The sequence below is a fragment of the Ictalurus punctatus genome, chromosome 1 (genome assembly GCF_001660625.3).
Source record: "Ictalurus punctatus breed USDA103 chromosome 1, Coco_2.0, whole genome shotgun sequence".
NCBI lineage: Eukaryota > Metazoa > Chordata > Actinopteri > Siluriformes > Ictaluridae > Ictalurus > Ictalurus punctatus.
Window position 1 is genome coordinate 31,209,346 of NC_030416.2, and position 20,996 is coordinate 31,230,341.

Consider the following 20,996-nt stretch of genomic DNA (forward strand, 5'->3'; position numbering starts at 1 on the left):
CAGAATGGGGGAGCTGGTGAGGGCCTGCTTCAGGGCTTGGAACTCCCGCTCTGTCTCCTCTGTCCATCACACCCGGCCCCTTTTTTTATGAGGTCTGAGAGGGGGGAGGCTAGAGAGAAGAAGTTAGTCATGAATCTTCTGTAGTATCCCACCAACCCCAAAAAGGCACATACCTGTTTCTTTGACGTCGGTCGGGTGTACTCCTTCATTGCCTCTATCTTCTTCTCTTGTGGTTTTAGGAAACCCCGGCCCATGCGGTACCCCAAGTTCTGTGCCTCAGTCAGACCCAGATGGCACTTCTTCAGGTTAGCCATTATCCTGGCTTTTTGGAGGCTCTCCAAGACTTCTTCCAGATGGTGGGGGTGGTCTGACCAGGTGGTGGAGTGGATGATGACATCGTCCAGGTGGGTGACTGCAAACAGCCTGTGTGGTCTTAGGACAATGTCCATCAGTCATTTGAATGTCGCTGGGGCATCATGGAGGCCGAGGGAGGATGCATAGATGTCGGCAAACTGGTCCACCAGCTCTGTCAACTCTTTTTATTGCTTGGGGGTGAGGTCTTCTCCTCGGTGGACCAAGGTACGCTCATGGAAATCTGTGGAGTGAGCGGCAAAGGCAGACCCCACTGGGGCAGGCTCGACTTTTTAATAGATTAATGTGGTAGAGTTGGGTGTCTGCATGCTTACCTGGATGTTGCTGTCGGTAAATGACTGGGCCAACCCTCTTGAGGACCATGTACAGGCCCTGCCAGTGGGCCAGGAACTTGCAGGAGGCATTCAGGAGCAGGAGGAGCACCGGGTCGCCCAGTTGAAACTACCTGGGCTGGGCTGGGCTGGATGGTTGTAGATCCTCTGCTGGTCTCATTGGGCAGCCTGCATATGCTCCCGGACAATTAGTGTTACTCTGTCAATCTGCTCCTGCATTTCCTGGATGTATTGTACCAGGGAGCAAAAAGGGGAGGGCTGCTCCTCTCAAGCCTCCTGGGCCACATCCAACAGTCCTCAGGGACGCCGTCCAAAGAGGAGCTTGAATTGGGTGAAGCCAGTGGATGCTTGGGGGACTGTACGAAAATAGAGTAGTCCCCTTTTTTCCAGGAAATAGGCAGTGGGCAGCCGCTGCTTGGGGTTCTGGCTGACCCCCTGTATCTGCTGCACCTGGCCCTAACAGTTTTTCAAGCTGTTGTTCTCTTTCTGCTTAGCCCCAAAATTTCCTTCTCAAGCAACCTGGTGAAACACAGATTAAACAGGGTTAAAGTGTGTGTGTGTCTCACCTGAGGTGGCTCTCTCCACGGCGTCCCCTTCTCCCTGGGCCATGTAGGCCCACTGGACCTGCAGTTGGGGAGCTGGTGGCTTCCTGCATTGTCTGCTCTTGGTGGGCAGTGGAAGGGTGGTCACAGGGAGCCCTCACCAATCTTGCAGACATCTCCATGAACACAGGAAACTGGGAGATTTCTGTTCCCCTGGAGGCCTCGACCTAGGATGCTGGGCCAGGCCAGGGTCACTGTGATCCCCATATTGAGGAGGGCAGAAAAAAGGCTTGCTGTTCACCCTGACAGCTAGGCTGGGGGCATCAGGGTGCTCTGCAGCATGGAGCGCACACCCAGCTAGCTAGGGCTTGTAGGTCCATAGGGTCATGGGTGGGTCCAGTTCACTGGGTGTCTTCTCTCTTGCCGGAGATCCACTTCCATCTGTGGAAAGGACAGTCTGTGGCAAGGGCCTGGGGGAACCTCTCTTCGCTCTCCCCTGACGATCTCCAGGGTGGCTAGGGCACACTTTAGCACTTCCAGTATCTCTCTGGGGCTGTCAGACCCTCGCATCCCAACGGCCTAATGCTCTTCAGACAGAAGAGCTTGAAGGAACTGGTCCACCCTTTCGATGACCTGGGAAGTGGTGTGTCGGCCTGGCTGGAGCAACCTCTGGGCGTTGTGCAGCAGGGTGACTCCAAGGTGGTAGGACAACTTGTGAAATGTGGCCGCTGTGTTGGCAGGGGATAGGCTGCAGCGAACCAGAATTTTGTTTTTGAGTGTCTCGTAGTCTGTAGCTATGACTGGCCGAGAGAGTAGTACACCAATTGCGCCTTCCCCAAGAGAAATGGTGCGAGGATGTTGGCCCAGGTGTGCTCCTCCCACTCTTCTCATAGGGCAACGTGTTCAAAGGTCTCGAGGAAAGCCTCGACATTGTCCTAATTGGTGAGCTTGATGAGCAAACGCTGGGCTTCATGGCAGCGGCATGGGACTTCTTCTGGGCTGCATTTTTGCCATCACAATACTGGATATGGTTAAGTAACTATACTAAAAGCTATAGAGTACATTGTTAAGTAAATGTATTATTACATACATGGTTTGTTGTTAAGTAACAAAACTATTAGACATGAGGTACAGTGTATTGTTCAGTAACTATATTATTAGATATAAAATATATAGGTAAGGGACTATACTATTAAGGTACTGTATATTATTAAGTATCTATAGTTTTACACACACACACACACACACACACACACACACACACACACACACACACACACACACATCTATCTATCGATCGATTGAGCCTTATATATATACAAAGAAAAAAAAAGAAACATCCCTTTTTCAGGAGACTGTATTTTAAAGATAGTTCTGTAAAATCCAAATATTTACAGCTTTACAGATATTTATTGGAAAGGGTTTAAACAATATTTTTCATGCTTGTTCAATGACCCAAAAACAATTATTGCACATGCACCTGTGGAACAGTACTTAAGACACAGACAGTTTACAGGCTGTAGGCATTGAAGGTCACAGTTACAATAACTTATGACATTAAATGAGACCTTTCTACTGACTGTGATAAACACCAGAAGAAAGATACCCAGGGTGCCTGCTCACCTGCATGAACATGCTGTAGGCTTGCTAAGGGAGGCATGAGGTACTGCAGATGTGGCCATAACAATAAACTGCAATGTCTATAATGTCAGACGCCTAAGACAGTGCTACGGGAGACAGGAAAGGCAGCTGAACTTCCTTGCAGTGGAAAATTACATGTAACCATGTGTCCCTCCAGACGTGATTGAGAAATTGCAAATGCCTTGGTGGAAGAGTGGAGAAACATCTCACAGCAAGAACTGACAAATCTGGTGCAGTCCATGAGGATGAGATGCACTGTAGTACTTAAAGCAACTGGTGGCCACACCAGATACTGACTGTTACTTTTAATATTGACCCCTGCTTTGTTCAGGGACTCATTTTTCCATTTCTGTTCATCAAACATCTCTGAAACTTGCTCATTTTTGTCTAAGTTATTGAATGTTTTTATGTTAATACAACTATTTATACATGTTAAGACATTTGCTGGAAATAAAAGCAGTTGAATATGGGAGGATATTTCTTTTTTGCTGAGTATATAAGGATCTATATTATTTGATATTTGGTATAATATTTGCTAAATATTATTTTTGATATATGGTGTACAGGTAAGTAAATAACTTTTATATCTAAGTACTCTTAGATATGCAGTATACAGTGCAACCGGAAAGTATTCACAGCGCTTCACTTTTTCCACATTTTGTTATGTTACAGCCTTATTCAAAAAATTATTAAATTCATTATTTTCCTCAAAATTCTACAAAAAATACCCCATAATGACAACATGAAAGAAGTTTGTTTGAAATCTTTGCAAATTTATTAAAAATAAAAAATGTACATAAATATTCACAGCCTTTGCCATGGCTCTCAAAATTGAGCTCAGGTGCATCCTGTTTCCACTAATCATCCTTGAGATGTTTCTACAACTTGATTGGAGTCCACCTGTGGTAAATTCAGTTGATTGGACATGATTTGGAAAGGCACACACCTGTCTATATAAGGTCCCACAGTTAACAATGCATGTCAGAGCACAAACCAAACCATTAAGTTCAAGGAATTGTCTGTAGACCTCACCTCTGAGACAGGATTGTATCGAGGCACAGATCTGGGGAAGGGTACAGAAACATTTCTGCAGCATTGAAGGTCCCAATGAGCACAGTGGCCTCAATCATCTGTAAATGGAAGAAGTTTGGAACCACCTGGACTCTTCCTAGAGCTGGGCGTCCGGCCAAACTGAGCGATCGGGGAGAAGGGCCTTAGTCAGGGAGGTGACCAAAAACCCGATGGTCACTCTGACAGAGCTCCAGCTTGTCTCTGTGGAGAGAGGAGAACCTTCCAGAAGAACAACCATCTCTGCAGAACTCCACCAATCAGGCCTGTATGGTAGAGTGGCCAGACGGAAGCCACTCCTCAGTAAAAGGCAAATGACAGCCTGCCTGGAGTTTGCCAAAAGGCACCTGAAGGACTCTCAGACGAAGACCAAAAGATTGAACTCTTTGGCCTGAATGGCAAGCGTCATGTCTGGAGGAAACCAGGCACCACTCATCACTTGGCCAATACCATCCCTACAGTGAAGCATGGTGGTGGCAGCATCAGGCTGTGGGGATGTTTTTCAGCAGCAGGAACTGGGAGACTAGTCAGGATCAAGGGAAAGATGAATGCAGCAATGTACAGATATATCCTTGATGAAAACCTGCACCAGAGCGCTCTGGACCTCAGACTGGGGCAAAGGTTCATCTTCCAACAGGACAATGACCCTAAGCACACAGCCAAGATAACAAAGGAGTGGCTACAGGACAACTCTGTGAATGTCCTGGCTCAGCTAACAATTCTATTGTTTGTAGAATTTTGAGGAAAATAATGAATTTAATCCATTTTGGAATAAGGCTGTAACATAACAAAATGTGGAAAAAGTTAAGTACTGTGAACACTTTCTGGATGCACAGTATGGTTAAATAATTACATTATTAGTTTTATGACATATGTTTAAGCAACTATACTATTAGATACATGCTATATAGTTAAGAACTATATTATTAGGTGGCTGCTGCACTGAACAGCATTTGTTGTATCATCTACTTTATGGTGCTTGTGGGTTGCTTTTTACCCTTTTGCTCCGTAATGATTTATACATTATTATACATTACCAAACAATGGTTGCATCTCTTAAAACCCCAATAAATCCCACTATTTGTGCTGCTGTAAACAGTCATCACTAGTAGTGCTCACACAATAATTAGTGATTATTGCCTATTCATGTTCATTTATATGAATAACTATAAAAACTTCCGTAACACTAATCTAATTAGCCAAATTAATGCCCTGTAGGAATTTACTCAGACTGATTACCTCCTGAACAATGGTGAAATTGAAGCAGCTGTGCTTGCTGGCATTGCGGACATGGGGGTAAAATGAATACAGTGAACCAATTACCTGTGATTCAGTCATTGGCCCTCATTAACCTCAGCTGGCTGCATTTTATAGTGATGAATTTCAAACATTACATTTACCATCTGTTGTGAATGCATTCCCTTTTTTATGTTTTTAATCATGAATGGTGACCATGTCATAGCCAAGGTTCTACTTCAGCCTTTCTGAATGGGTCGAGTCAATTGGGTTCCACATAGAACCTTAACGGGATCTCCCACTCCCAGAGAACCAACTAAAACCTAAATGAATTCCTAACCCTATATAGTGAATTATATGGGGTTTGAAATAATTGCTGTACACTAGAAATGATTGATAGTTATCCCTGTAAGGGGTGTTTCTTGGAACCATCTTTGAAATGCTCATATATTGTGGGGTTATACATAGAACATTTAAGGGTTCCTTCAGAGGGATGAACTGAATGTATAATAATAATAATAATAATAATAATAATAATAATAATAATAATAATAATAAAACAAGTAAAAATCTTTGCTTATAGAGCACTTTTTATTTTAAGTTAAAAAGCACTTTTTATATAAAGGTTAAATGTCAAAATTATTTATAGTAAGGCACATTTAAGAACCAACAGTCTGTTCAATCTAGTTTAGACTCAACAAAGCAACTCCGACTTTATTCAGGCTTTATTATTTACAATTTATAATAATAAATGTATTTTTTTTAAAATTCAGATACTATTATTTGTAATAAATATCTGGATATTAAGAGTCACTCTTAACTGTACTGAGACAAGTTTTCGTGTCATGAATTAAGCATAATGTTCTTTTTTCATTCATTACTAATGCTCATTATTAGAATAATTATGTCCAATAAATGTCCAAGTGGATGTGCACTGGACATCACAAGACTGAACCCAAATCCGAATTTTCTTTCTAATAAGGGCAAATGTCTTATTCCTGTCATGGCTGATCTTACACACAGCTTTCTTGTGACAGTCCATGCTGGAATATTCTGGCGCACTAAAACTAACGATTGTTTATTGACAATGACCATTCCATGACATATGTGCAGTGTGATTCATTTATCTTAATTGCTATGTCTGCTCATCATGATTGTGCTAACACAACTGTAAATAGTATGTAATAATAATAATAATAATAATAATAATAATAATAATAATAATAATAATAATAAAAGTAATAATATAATAATACCCCGACAGAAAATGACATCATATCACATACACTGATTTTAATAATGCTCTTTCTCTATGCAATGGAGTCTAAAGCCATACAATAAATGCAACAACTGAATTGAAACGGAAATTACATTAAAATAATAAACATGCTCATCATAAAAAATAGCTTTACAAATAGTATACATTTCTATACATGTTTTTATTCAATGGATCGTGTCCTTGGGCCGATGGCCAATTTTGATCATAGACTGTATATAATAGCATATTCTCTGAAATGTTATGTTAAAAAAAAAGAAAAAGAAAAAGAAAGACTTAATATACACACATTGCTCACAATGAGAAATTACATTTTATGATGGTAATCATGTTTTTTAAATTTTTTTTTTATTTGTTATATCTGTTTCTTTACATTCTCCATTTCTCCATGAGTACATTATACAGAAGTCAGATGCAGGAAAAAAAAGTTAGGACATTGAAGAAAAAAAAAAGAAGCAGAACTTTCTAAAGCCATCAAATTTTGCCATACAAAAATAGAGTCCACTATCAGTGTTTTGTAACTGAGATCAATGAGTAACTGAGATGTGGTGTTTATCTGCAGTTTATCATCCATTAAACATGCTGTATGTAGGAATACATGTGTATAAACATATCTGAATTTTAGATATGGACTCTTCTCACACAGACATGTATGCACAAGAACGAAAGCTGCAGTGCAATGTAATGGCACATAAACATACATGATAAAACACACGAATCCATATTGGTTCAAAGGATAAACATGAATCAAATACTAGTTAATTTAGTGATAATTCTCAGGACAATGTGGCCGATCTACAGACGTGACATGGCAGTACAGTGCTGAAAGTCTTTGGGCTAGTTTTCTGGACTGACTGAACTGGGATTTGTCATTTAGGCGCAGGTGCAGCACTGGATCGGGAAACCAACCAAATGTTTGGACATCATTGAATTAATGGGGTGTGAACAGTCGAACATTAAAGTAAATATTATCACCATTGCTGAAAGCTTGAGTGGGGATGGCACACCTGAGGCGGTTATTACACAGCACTGTGTGAGGCTGAAGAAAAGAACGAGAATGAGATCAGGGGCTGATGAGAAAGATGGCAAGATAGAGAAATAAAGGGAGGACGAAATGAGAGAAGGACAAAGCGGGAATTCGAGATGGAAAGAGAGAGAGATGAGTATGACTCATGGCAGACACATGGCAGTGCTTGCCGGAGGGAAGCCACAGCAGCTACAGCAGCATCTGCTTTCCTCCACTGCAGAAGGGAAAAATCCAATGAAAGAAATGCGTGAGGTGATGAACGACGATAAATCTTCTTCAGTCTTAATAACAGCACTGCGTTCTCTTTAAGACTATATCCCCCCCCCCCCCCCCCCCCCCCCCCCACACACACACACACACACACACACTGGAGTGCCACTATATTTACATGGATTATCACAGATAAAAAAGTTGAATTCGCTTAGACATTTAATGAAAATAAAACAAGCTGGAATATTCAAGCTGGAAGATTACACATGGAGAACCAAAATTATGCATCGTATAATGCCACGACAAATCATAATATATGTGTAAAACCACTTTAAAAAAGCATATAATCAGGTCTGAGTAGTTCATTTTTTATTTTCACTCTATACAAGCAATGTTAAGCTCCATCCTCTTAACGAATGAATATTTCAAGGTAATCAAATGAAGGCCAGTGAAATGCTGAGCGATTGATAATGACTGGCCGTGAGAGATTTGTCCATGAGTGCTGCTTCACCTCTCACCAGGACCAATCACATGCCTGCTCTCATTGTCTCTCTAAAAGTTATCAGTTCAATTTTCCTTTTCCCTTTCTTTGAAGCTTTTCTCACAGTTTCATGTCATCCCTCCTTCCCCCTGACACTGCAGTGACAAAGCAGCGTTGATTTCCCATTTGGCACGGCCTGGCAAAAGAAAAGATTTTTGCATACAGCATGGTTTTGTGACAAATAGAAATGTCTTGTCCTATAATACATATACTGTAAAAGATTTGATCATAAATGTTGTTACGAAGAAAGAAAAAGGTGGTAGCCTAGGTAATAAGGCATGCTATTTTTCAACTACAGCAGGTTTTATTGACCAAACAATTAGATCTAATTAGTTTGTAATATATTCATTAAGCGAAATCTAAACTCTCCCCATCTGTCCCCATGATGGAAATTGGCTGATTCTCTTTGCCGTTCAGTATGCTTGGATTGTTTTCAGGATAAAAAACCAATATGCATTTAAATCCCATGTGCTCAGACTGAAAATATATAAATATTCATGGATGCAATCATCTTACCTTTAGTTGTCAATGTCAGACACATGGTTCTCTATCTGTAAAATAAAAAAATAGCGATTACAAAACCATCTCACTCAACATACTCTTCTCTCATGGCAAATACAAGCCGTCTGCCAGACTAAAAGGAAGTTAGACATCTCCCTTCGGTCCATTTGTCGTCTGTGATGACTGTGACCTTGACAAAGGATGATTGTCAGAAGGAACAGTCTGCTTCTGAAAAATATTATCTTCCATTAAAGGGAGAAGTGTTCATACCACTCGTGATTCATTCAGGCTGCCCTTTAAATGGGCTAATAAATATAACAGAATATGTAGCCTCACTGAACCAGAGATGAACCCTAGGCGAGACAGTCATTATTCCTCTAAAGTAGGTGAGTGAATATGGGATAGACAGAGTCACGTCTCTGAGTTTCTCCGACTTCACACGGCCTGCAGTAGCTCAATTAGCCCAAATAAAGCAGCCTACGAATAACTCTATTAGTGTTTTCAAAGATAGCATCTTTAAAAGCTGTGAAATATGTGGTATATTAGACACTAAATATGTCTGCATGGCTGCTTTCATGGTTACATTATCTGCGCGTTCGCTTAGCTGCTCCCTCCCTTGCACCCTCCCTGGCTCATTTCCTCCGTTTAAAAGCAGCAAATGTCTGCATCTCTGCATCAGAGCCACCCTATCTGTTTCTCTCTCGATGCAGCTGGACTGCACTTTGCACTTGCTTTTAATTACTGTGTGTGCCATGTGGCATTGATAGACGTGACACGTCTCTGACACGGCCCTCAGATCTACGGTCATGAATAATTCCACTGCATTATGTTTAATAGAGGGGAGGGGGCGAACCCTCGCTGCTGTCACCTGTGACAAGGCCTATACTATCTATCTGCCCCCCAAGGAGCTGACCGTACCAGATCAGTGCTGCCCTCTTCGTCGTAGTCATCCTCTCCGCCGTCAGTCATCTCTCCAGCCTCTGCGTCTAGCGTCCCTTCGCCTGCCTCCTCAGCCGAGTTCTCCGCCGTCTCTGACACGGACTCCTCATGTAGTGAGTCACAGTTATCCTCATATTTCCTCTGAGCCTCTGCGAGAGAGAGAATTTCAAAGACTCTTTATTACAAAATCTAAAACATTAACCAGTCTATTAACACATAGTTAAACAAAAACAAATAGAAAAGACAAAATGATCTTAAGAGGGATGCAAAATACAAGAGAGAGAGAGAGCGAGAGAGAGAGAGGGGGGGGGGGGGGGGGGGCATAGCATGAGAAAAAGACAAAAAGACAAGAGCTGGCAGAGACACAGTGGCATGCTGGCACAAAAAGGAGATATCAATCATTCCTGGGATAAAGGACCCTATCTGCAAAACTGCTAATTAGTCTGTAGGGATACGACACATGAATCTCCGTTTTGTAGAGACTTGATAGAAAAGACCTCTGGGCAACTTTTGAAAAGTCTGATTTCTGGTGCTTGTTCTCTCTGCATCATGTGCCATATTCAGTGTTGGAATCGTAAGTTCAAAAGTTACATCAATCTGCATGCACGAAAAGTTCTCCATATTCAGAGTCTACTTAAGCAGGTGCTTAACTTGAATCTCTGGGTAGCGCAGATTATTAAAATGTCCCATATGCATTTCTGAAAATGCCACAAAACTAGTTTCAGGTCATTTTTTTTTCAAGTTTTTCTAAACCTGAAAAAAGGTTACAACAAAAAAAAAGAAGAAAGCTAAAAAAACAAAAACAAAAACAACAACAACAACAAAAAAAAACCCAAGACGACACTTTTTCAGTTTGATCAAAGGGTCTGTTTTTTTCCAGATGTGTCTAGACCACTGCCTTTAAAGACAAGTACATTCATTTCATGGATGGAAAATGTGCACCAATATTTCTAGTCCCCACTGCTGTCAACTGAAATTTCATATCGCATAAAAGCAAAAGACAATAAAAATACTGTTTAGATTGATATAGCAATACACAAATGAGAAGAACGCAAAGAATAAACATCTAATAGTAGTGGTCTTATATATTAACAAATATCTTAAGGCTGATCAATTCATGATCAAGAGATGAGAAGGATTACAACTTAATGTTGATCATGCAATCGCATCAAATTTCTCAATTTAACAATATGGCTTCCACTCACATTTATTAGATGTCAGCCTATAAAATAGCACATTGTATTTTTTCATGATTATCTACATGAAGGCTATTATTTGATACCTACTGCGACAGAAAGTGTGCCGCTTAGGCAGGAATGAAAAAGCAGAAAAACTGGTCTGCGAAAACAACTATTGTTTGAATTTGTTTATTTCTCATGCTAAAGTACTATATTGAAAGCCCAGCTTAATGTACCGATGAGACACAAAATTGAGTCCATGAAATCAGAATGTGTGCATGGTGTGCTTTAACTCTGATTTGATATTTAGAATGAATAAATTCTCTAAAGGAAATGTGTCCAAGATATAATAACTCATAAATAACTCATCAAATAACTCATCTGCAGCTGAATGTAAGTCTAGGAGGAGTTCTTAATTTTATTTCATTATTAAATTAACATTTACATCAAATAATAATAATAAAAAAATCATGCATGATTAGTACAATTAGTAAATATATTGATATTATATAATGAATTTATTAATGACTTCAGATACAATTCCACAAATGTTGAGTACATGTAAATTGTCCCAAATGTGTTTCAGGGTGAAATATTGTGGTTACGTCAAACTGTCAGACACTTCAGCTAGATTTAATACTGCTCCTCACTCGAAAATGGGCTTTTGAACCTTCTGACTGATGGATCTTTAGCCATTTTGCTGTTGCCGCATTTACATTGAATAATCCTTTTTCCTCCACAAGGGTCCTTCTAATAATGGTACCATTTATAGTGAGAATGTTTTTCAGTTCTTTGTGGCATCACCATTCAGAGGGTTATTTAGGAAACAAAGAAAGAAGTTTCTTCTATATTGGAGGTAGTGAATGAAAAAAGGTCCAGTTACATAATATTCAGTGCCTACAAAGGTTTGGAAAAGCACCAAACGTGAATGAATGGTGACAACAGCTACCTTTTAATGTGTAATCATTAATAATTTATGAATATAAATTTGAAGTGGCTATGTTTTGTTTTGCACTGGCGCTTCAAATTACCATTAGTGCCATGGACTCTGAACAGATGTGACATTTGTTTTGAACTGGAAGCGAGTTCACTAATCAGTTCACTAATTAGACCAGTGAGGGTAAATAAAATGAAGAATTCTGTGAAAACTCTCCCCTTTCTCACCTAATGTCTCTAGCTCTGTAGCTAGTCTCTGGTCTGATGAGCTGCCTTCAGATAAATTATTTACACAAATGCTACAGTAGGTTCTCCTACAGAAACCACACTGGCTCATGTTTAGAAAACTGGAGTCTGTAAATTGTAGGCAATTCAATGTCAATCTACAGTTTTAATTGGGTTTGCTACAGTATTTAGTATCTGGGTGGCTGTGGGTCAGGTCGTAGAGCGGGTTGTCCACTAATCGTAGGGTTGGCGGTTCGATTCCTGGCCAACGTGACTCCACATGCTGAAGTGTCCTTGGGCAAGACACTGAGCCCCAAGTTGCTCCCGACGGCAAGTTAGCGCCTTGCATGGCAGCTCTGCTACCATTGGTGTATTAGTGTGTGTGTCAGTGGGTGAATGTGAACCAGTGTAAAGTGCTTTTGGAACTGCTAGGATTAAAAAAAGTGCTATATAAGTGCAGACCATTTACCATATTTTACTCAGTACTCAGTCTGATCTGCTGAAATAGGTCTGCAACTTGCCCATAGACCACTATAATGTTTTTGTATTAATGATGTTCTATAACATCATTTTAAAGAACCATTTCTGGCACATTTATTTTTAAGCGTATAAATCAAATTAAATTTAAGTATTTAAACAGTGTACCTCTGTCCAAGTATCCTTAAACAAAGAATATTAGCAAAAAATTGTAAACATGCTTGCCCCATAGTGTATTTATTTACATTAACTTACACATACCGTCCACTTTAATAGGAACACCTGTATACTGGATCATTTATACAGTTTTTTTTAATCATTTAGTAATGTGGCAGCACAATGCATAAAATCACATAGATGGAGGTCAAAAGCTTCAGTTAATATTCACATCAAACATCAGAATGGGTGGAAAAGTGTGATCTCTGCTTTTCTTCTCACCATGGCTGTCAAAAGTAATTATGTGAGTTACTATATCTTTCCTTGCAGGTTGAGCAAATCAGGCCATTTTCCTCTGACCTCTCTCAGCAACAAGGCATTTCCACCCACAGTACTGGTGCTCACTCCACAAATATATATTGATTTTAATGTGGATTAAACTCAATATATATTTAACTAAACTGTTATTCCGTAATATATATGGTACAAGTGGTGAGATACCTCCAAAGATGCTCTCTCTCTCTCTCTCTCTCTCTCTCTCTATATATATATATATATATGTATGTATGTACGTATGTATGTATGTATGTATGTATATGTATATGTGTATATAAACCCAGAGCATCTTTGGAAGAATCTCACCACTTCTACCATATTTATTACTGAATAACACTTTGGAGGTGATTATATATTTTTATATAAAATCCACAATTAATCATATATATATATATACACATTCTAAAGTCCTTCCCCTGTTCTGTCATACACTATATTCTGCTTTTGGCTCTTTATATTTTAAAAAATCCTCTTGTATCACCATGTTGTCACATAAGCACTATTATGACATAGCGCTCGAGCCTGGTATCTTCTGACCTGTCAGAAAGATTGATTGTTTGTATGTGATCTTCATTTATTCCCCTCCTCCCTGAGCAACTCCTGTTTGTCTCTGGCAGGTCCCCACCTCCCCTCCTTACCCGCCTCGGCTCTCTGCTGCTTCTCTATCTTCTCCAGACGGCCCAGGAGAGAGTCGATCTTCAGCTTGATCTGAGTCAGCTCACGCTTGATTGTCTGGAGTTGATCCGTCTTCACTGCACATACAGAGGAAGTACAAGCACCACAAAACGTATCATCTCATATCATGTGATAGAAATCTAGTCTTATCTTCATGCATCTTTTATATATGTATATTTACTGTATATATTCATAATTTAATCCATGCTTCCTAAACAGCACACATGCAGAATCTCCCTCCACAGTGGTTGTTAATTTAGCCCTTATCTCATTTTCTTTGTAAACTCAATAGTCCTCTAGGAAGAGATTCCTCAAAGAAACAGGTCATATTTGATGAGCACATCGGTTTTTACACAATACAGAATGAGTCTGGTTGACCTTATCGATTCTGAAGAGGTAAAGACTATATAAATGTTGTTCTTGAGATCCCGCAATATTGACTGTGATTTTTATAAATCTACTCCCTGAGTGTGGCCTGAATTGAGGGCTATAACCCTTTAGACACCTGGATCGATAAAAAGACATAATTTAAAAGCGTACTGAAGAGCTAACTAAAGCAAAGAGCTAAAAAATGACTTGGTTTACATTCAGCAGTGGGAAGAAAATTGGCCAGCAGTTTTTTGTCAGTTATTGATTTCTGGGTTATGAAAGAACATGCTATGTTGTTTTATTGCAGATCTTTAGACTATATCTACACTCTTAAAACAGATGTGTTAAAAATAAAACACCATGTGTTTATTTTTAACACACCTGCGTGTCTAGATTAGGACTTTCAGCACAATCAGTGTGTCGGTACATTTAACACATGCTGTGTGTGTTGTACATTTCCACACAAAGATGTGTCAAAAAATAATACAAAATTACACAGAGATGTGTTTATACTTTTTCCCCTACAATTATTCTAAAATGCAATTTGTTTGTATGCTAAAATTCTAAAATGCTCACAAAATAAACAAACAATTGCATGAAATTCAGGTGACATTTATTAAAATCATTAAAACATTTGACAGATGTAAGAATTGGAGTTGATGCATCTTCTTACTAATCTCCCTGCCATCTGGGATGACACGAGTCCCACTGCCTTCCATTTGAAAAGCTGTAAAGGAGCAAAAAGGATTTCGGTTGGTTATTAGCTACAAATTATGGACAAATGCCTTTGGGCTTTAACTGAGAAATTGTGTTACAGAATCCCAAACTGTGTCATTTTGGAAATATGACCTCCAGTCTTCTAATGAACAAAATGGCACTGTAGATTCACCAGGAAAATCTAGCTAACTTGTGAATATTTATTTTCCAGCCTTTAGCACCTCACCGACAATTTTTTTTGCACAACCTAAAGTCACCAACATTACAGAGATAGTGGAAAGCATTACAACCTACTGTAACCCCCATCCTCTGTGAACAACTATCGGCCTCCACATTACTGAGCTAGCTAAGTTCCGTTAGCCACTGACTGTCTGCACCTGTTAACCAGCATTAACATTCACCGAATACATGAAGAAACACGGCCCTAACCCACCCTCATAATGCTAATTACTACAATTTGCCTTGTCCAAAACAGCTGCTAAATGTAGTTAATATTAACCCACTCTCTGTATTACATCATCTTGAACAGCTGTAATGTTACGTTATCATTAACTTTCAAAAAGGGAATGGGAATGTCTAAAATTACAGCGGCTGTATGCTAAAGTAATGTTATTAACTCAGGTGAGCATCTAGGTTAGCATCACTCATCCCTACTGTGATTGTTGACAGCATCCAACTAGCTAACCCTAACTCAGAGCCTCAGAAAAGATACAGACCCAGAGAATTATAGAATAACCTCAGTCTATATTTCACAGCCAACATAAACACATGGCACTAGTAGTCTAGCACCAACAGTGAGGAAGCAGCACATGATATTAAAATTAATTATCACTTGCTGAGTTACTGTTTTCCAACGAATACATTTTCGAGAACTCGGCCAGGCATTTTCAGCAGCATGAATGCTAAATAGTGATGAACTCTAACTTACCTGTGGTCATTTGGTTTCCTCGCCTCAGGACTCTAACTCTGCTGTCACAATCAAAAGTTTAAAGCAATGAACATTAAACTTTGAGGCGAGTTCAGAGTTGGATGATGACGTCAGCAGCGCAGTCAACAACGTGATTGGAAAATAATTTAACACATGCTGTGTTGGTCACTCGTGTGAATTCTTTTTCTTTTTTTAACACATTTTATTGGACAACACAACATGTGTTGAAATAGTAACAACACAAAATGTGTCTAGGATATTAACACATCCATTCTGAGACTGAAGAGTATATCCTAGATATATAGTATATATAGTATAGTATAATTCTAGACTCTAGATTTTGTTACTGAGGTGATATTTAGGACAATATTGTTGCATTTCTCTGCATTTACTCAGACTTTTGCACTTATTGTCTTTGAAATGGTGCTTGGTTTTTGATCTTCTATACTTATAAGTTTTGTACTACAATAAATTATGTACTTATAATATAGTACTATAGACTCCTCTTGCATTGGTTTGATGAGCCCTTATGAATGCTTATAGATTTAGTAGATCACTTCACCTTCAGCTGTTTGCATGCTTTGCAAACTGCTCTGGATAAGAACCTCTGCCAAATGACTTGATATTAATGTTAAATGTAAATGCAAGGAAGTGTGCCATGTTTCTTCAAAGTGGCACTGTGGTATTCAGCTATAGACATTAATTCTTAAAAAAACTGAACATTCATTTATGGGGAGGACTGGGAACAAAAAACAGACAAGTAATTTTAAGTGGCCCAATTTTGTCCCAAAATTCCATAAATAAAAGTGCATCAACTAGTATTAGAGCATATGGTGATACTACTGAAGAGTGTCTTAAATAAAGCATTGATGATTGATTGCTAAGCAATTTTTCTGCTGCTACATACACAGGGCTGAAAATCAGATTTCCTCAGGCAGCACTGGTGCTCTCATTTCAGAAAACTACAAGCACCTTCACTAACAAAAATTTAGAAGCACCATCAAAAAGTGTCTGGAACACCAATACACAGGGTGCGTGTACTGCCTGCAATATGTGTAACCAGACACAAAGTTAAGCCATGGAGGTGTAGGGTTACACATGTAGCCTAGCTAGCTAATATAAACTTTGGTTGTTCACTGCAGCCTAAAAAAACAAACTTGAATTAGAACATAGTTTTACTTAAATTTTGTTCTATTTTTCTTTTTTTCTGTACTAATTCCCCTCTAACAGAGCTTTAGCTTAATCCCTGACCTATTTAACTAGCACGCGGATAAGTTTTTGATGGACGACTACAAAGCACATGGAACAAAGCATGGAATAACGGACCTTCCCTGGACATTCCTCTATAGATATTCACCCACTGAAGTCCAAGCGGTGGACCAGATTGATATTCTTTGCTCTTATTTCCTTTGGTTTCAATGAAACTACTTCATAGCACATCTATAGCAGTTCCTGAATAACTGAACTTTAAGAGGTTATTGATGTTTACATGGACATCAAACTCAAACCCTGCACTGATCTGATCATTTGATTTCTTAAAAACAGCCACATATCAGTCTGCTTATGCTCCAGAGTTTAAATGTTTATTTGTCATGCTTTATGGAAATATTCAAATCCTGTTAGTGGATAGGTGTAAGAATCAAGGGGGGGGGCGGGGGGGGGGGGGTCCATTTTGCATGAAAGCAGACAGTTTGCTCATCCGTTCATGTGCATCACAATTGACAAAACGGTCTAAATGTTGCATTTAAATGTTTTTATTTATTTATTTCTTTTTTTCATTTTGCCAGTGTAGGCTGATAAGGATTGAAGCAGCTCTCATCAGCTAAAAACAGACCTGTGTATCTGTCCACAGATGTCAGCTTAGTATCAAGTGTCAGTTTATATCCTCTGCAACACAGTGCACATAAGTAGCTTGGAATGAACAGATTAATAAATAGCAAAAAAAAAAATAAGTAAATGGTCATGCCTCTGCCTCCGATTGCAGCTGGGGGGATGACAGTGATCATACGTAGGAGTGCAAGGAGTGTCACTGGAACAGAGCAGAAATACGTCTTTGATGCTACATCAGTGTCAGACACGGAAATGGCCTGTGACATCCTTCAGAAGTAGTCAGTGTCATCTGGATGATCTGAGAGAGAGAAGATGCTCTACTATCAACCCAAGTCCTGTGAGACATGAGTCTGCTTGAGGACCTTCTTAGAGAAGCTTGTCACTCATAGTCACTATCCCACAGCTGTCCTACAGATCAGTACAGCATATATATTTAAACTAATGTGGGTATTACAGTTTTACAGTCTGCTCTTCAGTCTGTTTCAAGCCCTTTAATGATTTTTTTTTTTTTATCTTGAATAAAGAGCAAATATCATTTGAGAAATGCTTTTGTCTTGTTCACATGTGAATCCCAAGCTAGTTTGCACGCGCCCCCGTTCACTAAGTACACTGTTTCAGATTAGCAGCGATGGAGCTGAACGCACAAATAAATCTCTTATAAAATTTGCAAAGCCCAGGAATCTGTGAAGGTCCTTAATGGTTCTAACAGCACTTATTTTGGTTTCATCCATGAACACCTCGACCTTGTTAATGTCACATGAAATCTGCAATTCATTTAGTGAGTTTTATCCTGAAGAAAGCACATAATACATGTGAAAAAGGCTTTTATTTGCCTGAAAAATAGACCAAAGCACTACACTTAAGCCAAATTTAGTATTTGAAGCTTTTTAAACAGAGGAACCAAAGGACTTAATAAATGGAGGAAAGGAACAAAGGAAAATACCTTTACTATACTTAAGTATTAGTCTGTGGCATCTATACTTTACTTGAGTGTTATTGAAATTGAATACTTGTACTCATACTTAATTACATTTCCAAGAAAAAAAAACTTACATATTTTCTCTCTACTTTTTTATTTAGACCGTCAAAGTACTCTCTAATCAAATATCCAAGGTCTCTTTTTCTTTCATTTAATCAGTGACTGTATGTTATACGTCAATCAGATAGTCTCCCATGCATTTTATTTATATTTACATTTACATTTATATTTATTCATTTAGCAGACGCTTTTATCCAAAGCGACTTACAAATGAGAAAATACAAGCAAAGCGATATATTGAGCAGAGAACAATACAAGTAGTGCTACCATACAAGATCTGTTAATTGAGTTCCAGAAGAAGCAAAGTGTGCAGAGTAGAGGTGTAAGTGCAATTTTATTTATTTATTTATTATTATTTTTATTTTATTTTTTTATGGGTTGGTTAGGTGTTCACGGAAGAGGCGGGTCTTTAGCTGTTTTTTGAAGATGGTGAGAGATTATGCGGTCCGGATTCAGGTTGTAAATTCATTCCACCACTGAGGAACAGTTAGTTTGAAGGTTCCGGGAAGGGGTCTTGAGCCACGATGAGTAGGTACTACTAAGTGTCGGTCGCTAATTGATCGCAGATTGCGTGAGGGAACGTAAGCCTTCAGGAGAGAGTTGAAGTAGGAGGGTGCTGTTCCAGACAAGGTCTTGTAGGTGAGCATCAAGGCCTTGAATTTGATGCGGGCGGCTACAGGAAGCCAGTGGAGGGAGATAAAGATGGGTGTGACATGGGCTCTCTTGGGCCGATTGAAGACTAGGCATGCTGCTGCATTCTGAATCATCTGAAGGGGTTTGATGGAGCTGGCTGGGAGGCCCGAAAGTAGTGAGTTGCAGTAGTCCAGTTTTGAGATAACAAGAGCTTGGACTAGTATCTGTGTAGCCTGTTCGGTGAGGTACGGTCTGATTTTCTTGATGTTGTACAGGATGAACCTACAGGACCGTGCAGTTGTTGAGATGTGGTCTGTAAAGGTCAAGCTGTCATCAAGAATCACCTCAAGGTTCCTGGCCGTCTTGATTGGCTTGAGTGTGGTTGAGCTGAGTTGAGCTGTACAGTGAGGTTGTGGTTGATGGAGGGACAGGCTGGGATGACGGAAAGCTCAGATTTTTCCAGGTACCAAATATTTACAAATATTTCAGTTTACAGCATCCAATTAAGTCAATGTAGAAAGAACTATCAATAATCATGCCTATTCAACATCTGAGGTGACTTTCTCATACTATACAATGCAGTCAGTACTACAGCTATCTGTGTGTTTTAAGATGGATAAGCCACCACACTGCAGTATGAGCCCTGACACCAGTCCATCACAGACACACACACACACACACACACACACACACACACACACACACACACACACAAACCCACACACATACAGACTCTATTAATTCCAGTTATTCCAATATACCAATATGTTTTGGGATTAAAAAAAATAATAATAAAAAAAATATTTCTGTGAAAAGAAGTTTTCCTTAGTAAAAAAGGTTAGGGATTGAATCTTTATAGCTGCTATAACATATGTAATAACAGGAAATAACTTGCCTCACAGACATTCCACAACAATAAAGGTAATTAGAAACATGCTGTGTTGTTCACTCATAATTAAAAGCTGTAATTGTTGCCAAAAAAGACAACCAGGACAGCCAGGAACCTTGGGGTGACTTGATCTTGAGCTTGATATTTACAGACCACATTTCAACAACTGCACGCTCCGGTAGGTTCATTCTATACAACATCAAGATAATCAGACTTTATCTGACCATATAGGCTACACAACTACTAGTCCAAGCTCTTGTCATATCAAAACTGGACTACTGCAATACATAATTCTCAGGCCTCCCAGCCAGCTCCATCAAACTCCTTCAGATGATTCAGAATGCAGCAGCACACCTTGTTTTCAACCAGCTCAAAAGAACTCCTGTCACACCCCTCTTCATCTCCCTCCACTGGCTTCCTGTAGCCGCAAGTATCAGATTCAAGGCCGTGATGCTCAAGTACAAGACCTTGTCTGGAACAGCACCCCCTTATCTCAGCATTCTCCTGAAGACTTACGTTCCAGCACACAATCTGTGATTGATTAGCGACGTTTAGTAGTGCCTACTCATCGTGGCTCAAGGTCCCTTTCCAGAACCTTCACACTATCTGTCCCTCAGTGGTGGAATGAACTTACAACCTCAATCCGGACCACAGAATAAGTCACTATCTTCAAAAAACAGTTAAAGACCCACCTCTTCTGTGAACACCTAACTAACCCCTAAAACGCCAACCCCCACATTATCCTTTAACATTTTTATATATATATATATATAAATAAATAAACAAATAAATAAATAGAAACCTTACTCTGGTTCTTCCACCACTACTCTATGCACTTTGCTTTTCTAGAACTCTATTATAAATATTGTACAGTAGCACTATTTGTATTGTTCTCGCTTGATATATCGCTTTGCTTGAATTTT

At 39.4% G+C, this 20,996-nt stretch overlaps 1 protein-coding gene across 3 annotated transcripts in view; it reads right to left on the minus strand.

Annotated features, from left to right (window-relative positions):
- Positions 1-7,851: 7,851 nt before the first annotated feature.
- The window catches only part of LOC108276674 (RALY RNA binding protein like), a 206,881-nt gene continuing 193,736 nt past the window's right edge, over positions 7,852-20,996 (minus strand). For 2 of the 3 annotated variants that reach the window (XM_017488602.3, XM_047158351.2), the window contains 5 exons: positions 14,711-14,764; positions 13,632-13,745; positions 9,665-9,834; positions 8,762-8,796; positions 7,852-8,381 (listed from right to left, as the gene is read on the minus strand). In XM_017488602.3, the coding sequence (XP_017344091.1) occupies positions 8,764-8,796; positions 9,665-9,834; positions 13,632-13,745; positions 14,711-14,764 (371 nt within the window). In that variant the 3' untranslated portion in view covers positions 7,852-8,381; positions 8,762-8,763. The remainder of the gene's footprint in view (positions 8,382-8,761; positions 8,797-9,664; positions 9,835-13,631; positions 13,746-14,710; positions 14,765-20,996) is intronic. The other variant, XM_053683895.1, reaches the window with a different exon arrangement.